The 6,708-nt window shown below is 38.2% G+C and overlaps 1 protein-coding gene across 1 annotated transcript in view; it reads right to left on the bottom strand.

Annotated features, from left to right (window-relative positions):
• LOC104501462 (protein FAM178A-like) overlaps positions 1-6,708 on the bottom strand; it is a 20,370-nt gene that overhangs the window by 922 nt on the left and 12,740 nt on the right. The window contains exons 8-14 of the mRNA XM_010145274.1: positions 6,285-6,461; positions 5,593-5,690; positions 5,064-5,151; positions 4,439-4,561; positions 3,553-3,630; positions 1,797-1,883; positions 349-417 (exon numbers count right to left, since the gene is read on the bottom strand). Coding sequence (XP_010143576.1) covers positions 349-417; positions 1,797-1,883; positions 3,553-3,630; positions 4,439-4,561; positions 5,064-5,151; positions 5,593-5,690; positions 6,285-6,461 — 720 coding nt within the window. The remainder of the gene's footprint in view (positions 1-348; positions 418-1,796; positions 1,884-3,552; positions 3,631-4,438; positions 4,562-5,063; positions 5,152-5,592; positions 5,691-6,284; positions 6,462-6,708) is intronic.

The raw sequence follows: 6,708 nt of genomic DNA, 5'->3' as shown, positions 1-6,708 counted from the left end.
ATTCCTGCCCCAAGGTCCTTTTCGAAGCATCTGCTAATAACTATAATCAGAGACAGGCCTGTGACTTGACTCAGCACTAGCATTTTAGTGTACTAAACAAGCCGTGTACTAAACAAGCCATGTACAAAGCAGCACCTTTAAGGGTAAAGAGGAAATCTTGGGTTTTTTGAAGCCAGTAAAGTAAGAATTGTAATTAAAATCTATTCTAATACTTCAAAGTGTATTCCACAGCCATGCCATTTATGAAGAAAAACAATCTCTTTAAGAGAATAAGCAATTTTCAAATGCTAAAAAATGAGTTAAATGCACCCTGTAATATGAAGAGAGAAAAAGGTTTCATTACAGTACCTGAGTAGGCCGAGTGGTTTGTATCATATCCTGCCATTTGCCATATATCCTAGCAACCAAGTCTTTCACCTGCAAATCCAGATTCATTACTTTAGCCATTTATGTTAAAATAACCAAAATCATACCCCTCGTCTCTCCCGCCACCCCAAACCCATAAAAGCCCAGGTAACACAACGCTCAAGGTTTACTAGGAGGGACAATTTTACAGCTGGCATGAAGTGTCACCGCCTCAGCAGATCCCTCTAACTTGGGACTCTCAACTCGAAGTCACGTACGCCACACAAACACATTACAGGCACATGACTCCCCATGTTAAGTGTTTGGAATCGGCATGCAAGCCTCTGGCCTCCAAACACCCACCTCATCCTTCAGGTGAGTTCGGTTTGTTACACAGGTCTGACTGTACCTAGAAAAGGTGTCTGCAACTGCAGCCACAAAAGCCAGCTATGCAGCAGTGCCTGCTTCTGAAATGAGTTCCTTATACATAAAACTGTGCTTTTTCATAACCGGTCACAAGGAGGACTTTGATCCAAGCCATTCAGAACTGAGATTTCCTTCATGTGCTGTGTTAAAACCCTGCACAGTGGCAATCCCTGGAAGTTACCATTCTATGATAGAAATGAAGCGATGGGGAAAAACAGAGTAAGGTTTTCCCCTCAGTGCAAGGGCAATAGAAACAAAAGGGAAAGCGGCCCAAATAAAAAAACCCAAGACAAAAGTAATTAACTTGTTAAAATGAACCATGCTCTGCTAACCTGTCTGAATAAAAAAAAAGAAAAATCTTCTTGAGAGGTAAGGATGCACACAACTGCAATGGTTCATTTAAAGCTGAAGGCCTTTCACAGTTGAGGTCAGTCACTTTACCACCGATCTGATTTGGCTCGCTACGACAGCACGCAGAGCACGAGAGTCACGAAATGAGAGCTACCATTACTAAGCCCCATACCACAAAGCAAATGAAAGGCAATTATCAAACTTGATGCTGTATCACACACATCATTGGCTTAAATCCACATCAATTTTAACTAACTCAGTAATTTGAAAATAAAACACACATGCAAGATGAGCTAGTTTTCCAGTCCTCTGTATCCTGCCCTGCATGTAGCCTCTGCTCTTAAAAGCACAGTCAACTACTAGTGACTGCCAGGAAAAGAAACAGAGCAACTCTGTGGGTCTAAAAGTTGAGACACCTGGCTAAAACGAAGACCAGCTCACACTTTACAGTTAAAGAGTCCTGTTGTTGGAAAAAAAAGACTATTTTTTGTGCATTAAAATGGGCATGATTTATGTACATGCAAAGACATAATGCAGACAGAGAAACTGGGAAAAACACAACCACCCATAATGAACTCCTAGAATTTCCAGGGCTAGGCTGAGGGAACACCACACATCACGAACACCAAAAACCACCCCAAAAAAACCCCCCCACCCTAACGTACATGTCTTACCTTAGATCGATAAAACAGCCTTGCATCTTCTCTAATATCGCATTTTATGTGCTTATCTAAGGCACCACAAAGCTTCAGTAAGTGTTGCTGAATAAAGACAGAAGTGTACAGCTATTTAAACCCTCAAAACTAAAAGCTTTCTTCAACATTATTTTGATTTAAAAATTATATGCTTCAGTTTGAATTTCTCAGACACATACAATAGGGGGAAAAGAAAACAGTATCACAAGATCTTCTATCAGTTGCAAGTCTAAGAGCTTTAAAAAATAGTTTTAAAGTATAGCAGAGCTATATATATCACAAATTTTAAAGTTCCTACTAGCTAATTTGTAAATCCTTTCAGTCCCCAAAATAGCAAGAGCAGTGCCATTAAGATCTTTCATCAGCAAAAAAAAGTTCTGAAGATAACAACAGCTAAAGATAACCTTTACAGTAATGATGACTCAGATAATTTTATTTTGTAGCAATTGGCTGACCAGGTAAAACATATCCAAGGTTCTTGCACTGATTTTTTATTTCTCTCTAATTTTCTGATTACTTTGATAAAGCAGTTTTGCAACTTCATCATCTCTTGATAGTGGCTCCCAAGATCTTTTGCGTTCTGTGAATTTCTTCATAAAATTCCTCTTTTCAATCCCTCACTAAAAAGCTGTAAAGAGGCTCCGCTCTGCAGAACAGGTGAGACATGCTGAAATTCTACTTATAAACATCTGCTGGTGTCTCAAGACCAAGACCCCACCCAGCTGAGAGAGGGCCAGAAATGAAATAGCTATATTGATTTTATAAAGTCAAAGCCTGCTCAACAGTCAGCCACACCGCTCTTGCCTCTTAAGAGCTAACAGGTCAGTGAATAATAGACTCTTTCTTCACTAAGAAATACAGACACATTAAAAAAAAATATATAAAAAAAACCCCAAGGTCTCCACTCTTTAGGAAGGCAGTTGTAAAAAACAAATAGCAGAAGATCATCACAATATGATTATTTTCTTTACCAAATATAGTTTTGTTTCAGATTACACTCTGTGATTTTCTTTTTGCATTGAGTGTGAAACTGAGACACTTCAGCCTGAGAATGTAACCAGACAGCACTGCTTTTCCTCTCTCAAACTGTTCACGTGACAGATTTCTTAAAAGCCAAGAGTGATTCCACGGGGCAGAAGGTGTAGACAAACACCTTGCAGCAAAAACACTCACAGCCAGTGATCACAGAAATCTGAATAGGGTTACTGAAAGGCTAAGCAGAAGGTATTACTTAACAGATGTTCATAACACCTGGCACAAAGGAACTACCACCACAGAGAACAGAAGAGACACAGTCCTAGCTTTTGCTTGGCATGGCTGCACTCCAGCAGGGAAAACTGTCATGTGTTTGAACATGTTTTACTGGATATTTTCTAAGTTATTTTCTTCTGAAAAATCTCAACCCTACTTCAGAAGTTCATAGGATCGTTGGAATTCTTACTGTGTTGAGTTAATCTCCCATTACTTTGAGAAAGATTAGCAAAAGAAATGTCTGCTGATCCACAGCCTTATGTTCTGAGGTAGTTCCATCTACAGAAATGCAGGAGGTTTCTTTCTGTGCAGTAAGTGCAGAAAAAGCTCTTCTGCATTTGCTTTGCCCCAGAACAAAAGTTTCCCCCAGTGCTATTATCCACTGGTGACCTTTCATCCCATGATAGCTTGTACCAAAATAGACCAAGTGTGCATGATAAATAGTCTTTTAAAACCCAAAGACCTAGTCGCTGAAGTTACTTACCCTTTGATTAGAATTTACAACATCAAAGAAACTAGCTTCACTGACTAGATGGAGGAGGATGTAGATTAGGTAGTATGCCTGGAGAGAAATCAAAAGCCAAAGCTCAATCGTAACTCTTCACATTTAGATATAGACTATGTTTGCTTTCTGGAATGATTCCCCCAGCAGTCAGATCAACGGACAAGTGTGTCTATGCATCTGCCTAAGCAACTAATTTGAAACAGTACGTTCATGCATTAGAAACATTTAAAACATTATTACACTGTTCTAAGTTGCCTAAGTAACCTACAAACGGTTCTGTAGTTTTAATCAGTGAAAACTAAATTCTGCAGTTGGCTTTATTTTCCTATCATCTACACCCAGATCAAAACACTTGCTAAGAGATTCAATGATAGACTGAAATAATCAAACCAATATTCAATATTTGGATGGAAATACTAAATGCTTCTCACACTTGTTTATGAGATCAGATTAATAAAAAAATCATAAATCACTTTCTGAAGCCTGCAGGTGAAGGTCTGGCTCAGCATCAGGTTCCACTGACTACATTAGAAGGGAGGGAGGATGGTCCTCTGATTACAGAAGACAGGACTCAAGACATCCATGTGACTTAACCACTCAGGAAAGCTGATGATTTCCCTATTTGTAAAACAGCCCAATACAGCTTCCTCCATCACATGCTACTTCTTCCCTTCCTCCATGACTATAATAAAAATTGAACACGAGTTACTATTTTAAGTATGCAGATGAACAGCAACAAAATAGTGTTTGTACAGCTCCACGTACACAACTGTCCTCAATGAACAGAAATTGTAGGAAACGTTCTCAAAATTGTAGAAGATGCATAAAAAGACAGATGCAAACCAGCACTATCAGCTATGCGTACCTCCTGCTCCAGTTCTGTGTGAAGGTGGTCTCCATTGGCACTCTGCTGCTCCAACCCTTCTCTCATCTTCTTTAGCAGATCAGAGGGTTTCATGTACACCAGAAACTGATGCAGAAGAGACATCTACAGATACAAACATTAACAAATTGGATGGTTTATTGGCAATAGAAAACTGGAAATCAAGTGCCGCTAGAATATTATTTGTCCACTAAGACAAGAACATAAAAGGGAATTTTAATGAAAATGGAAGTTTTCATGCTTTGAGTAATTTTTGACTATTCACAAATTAAAGTGTTTGTATGTGGCCTCAATAAAAGATCAACCCTACAAAAACAAAGGGTGACTCCACATGAAACAAAAGGAAGATTGAAAAGTGAAGACCTCTTCCAATGTCCAAACTGAATGTTTAGGCACATAAACAATACTGTGCTCACAAGCTGCAGAATATTCAGGTTATGTACATGTACAAGCATATTTTTAATATTAGCCTAAACTAAAAATCACTAATTGGGCATTTTGCAAGGTTCTTAAAATAGGCATACAGTATTAAAACATAAACACAAACAATAACACGTATATGCTTTCTAAACTTCCAAATTATACACACACAACATACAGGCAGTACCTGCTTGTCACTGTCATCAGGTATTTCTCTAAGCTTTTTATCAAGAAGTTTTGAAATTATCACTAGGCTAAGACGTCGTCTTACTTCCCTGAAAGACAGTAAAAAAAAAAAATTATTTCCCCTAGAATTTCTGAGATCCACACTGTTTCTACAAGTAGATGAGGCTATGCATGGCTTCCCTGGACATAAACTTGCCTACAATTATTAAATAGGGTTTCCTGAATATAGGTGCTATTAAACTAGTAAAGAGGCTAGTAAAATGTAAGTACCCTTATCTCATCACAGCTTTTCTCCTGCACAAGCAAACACCGCTAGATGCTTGCCTCCAAGCCTGAAATTGAGGACTCAATTCATTCTCCCTTCTCAGATTAAATAATTTGTTCATTTCAAAGATATAGAACTCTTAACGGATTGACACTTAAAAGCAGGCAAGAATCACCCAAACTTGATACCTATTGCACTTATCAGACTTCGAGCATATACAAATAAATCAGCTGTTAACAATACTACGTATTTCTGATGTCATTACCGTCCACGTATTATCCAGCTAGGCACCAGCTGAACTAGCCACAGGAGATTATGGTGATGACTGGAGAGTTCGCTCACTGCCAGGCAGAGCTCAGGCATCTTGAAAAGAACAACAGCAAGAAATCCCAATACTGAAGAGCAGAAGTGGCAGGCATTCGTTTTATCTGAAAGGAGTACACATCTACTCCCTAGAACACAGCACAAACATTCAAAGGAATTGCTCTAGAAAGAGACGATGTGCATAAAGATTATTTCTGCCTTGCACCTGTAGTTAAGGCTGCTAAGTACTACTTTACAGTAGGGCAGTTGAGATCAGAATGTTTTTAATGACATTTTAACAGCTTAGTGCAATTATTTCCTCATTCTTTTTTGTTTAAACATACAGAAGCACACAGCTCTTCTAGTAAATAGAAGATTAAGTTCAATACAACAGTCCACTTGCAGAAAAGGACAGGCAAGCATAATGTCACGTGACAAAAACCCTCTTGGTAAATCCACCCACCTCCTAAAGCTCACACAAATCCAAAACTCTGTTGGATTTAAAAAACTGTTGGATCTAAAACTTGTTCTTATTACGTTTTCAAGCAGTATTTTTCTCATGTCAAGAAAAAATAGAAAGCTTCAAAAGAAGTTTCTTGAAAAATAAATTGCAGTTTCACAAATCTTGCACAGGAAAATTATTTATGAAGTTACCTTTGTATCCCAGTCTTTTATACCCAGCAGAAGCTCTATGAAAAGGCACTGAAAATCCACCAAAGGAACTTGCTTCAACTGTTTCTCCAAGCTTATTTTAAATAGCAATAGAAGCAGCAACAATATTTCTTGATCAGTATATCCTCCTTGAATTATTGTTGTACAGAAACTTAGAAACTTCAAAAGAAATAAAAAAGCATTAAAATCAGAAATCAGTTTAGCTTATTTTAAAATCTGATGAGAACTTAAGTTTTTCACCCTCACATTAAAATGCACCTCAAACGATACATTGTTCTTACAGCACTTGTGTACTAACACCTCCCCATCTCCCATTAACTGCACTCTGGTTTTGGGTATTTTTTTTATAGCTGCTGCAGGCTCATCTTTTGTACATGGCAATATTCCCTGGACATTACAGAAGCAG

The sequence above is a fragment of the Buceros rhinoceros genome, unplaced genomic scaffold (genome assembly GCF_000710305.1).
Source record: "Buceros rhinoceros silvestris isolate BGI_N320 unplaced genomic scaffold, ASM71030v1 scaffold2401, whole genome shotgun sequence".
NCBI lineage: Eukaryota > Metazoa > Chordata > Aves > Bucerotiformes > Bucerotidae > Buceros > Buceros rhinoceros.
The sequence above is the reverse complement of the archived record's forward strand: the minus strand, read 5'-3'. Positions and strand labels throughout refer to the sequence as shown.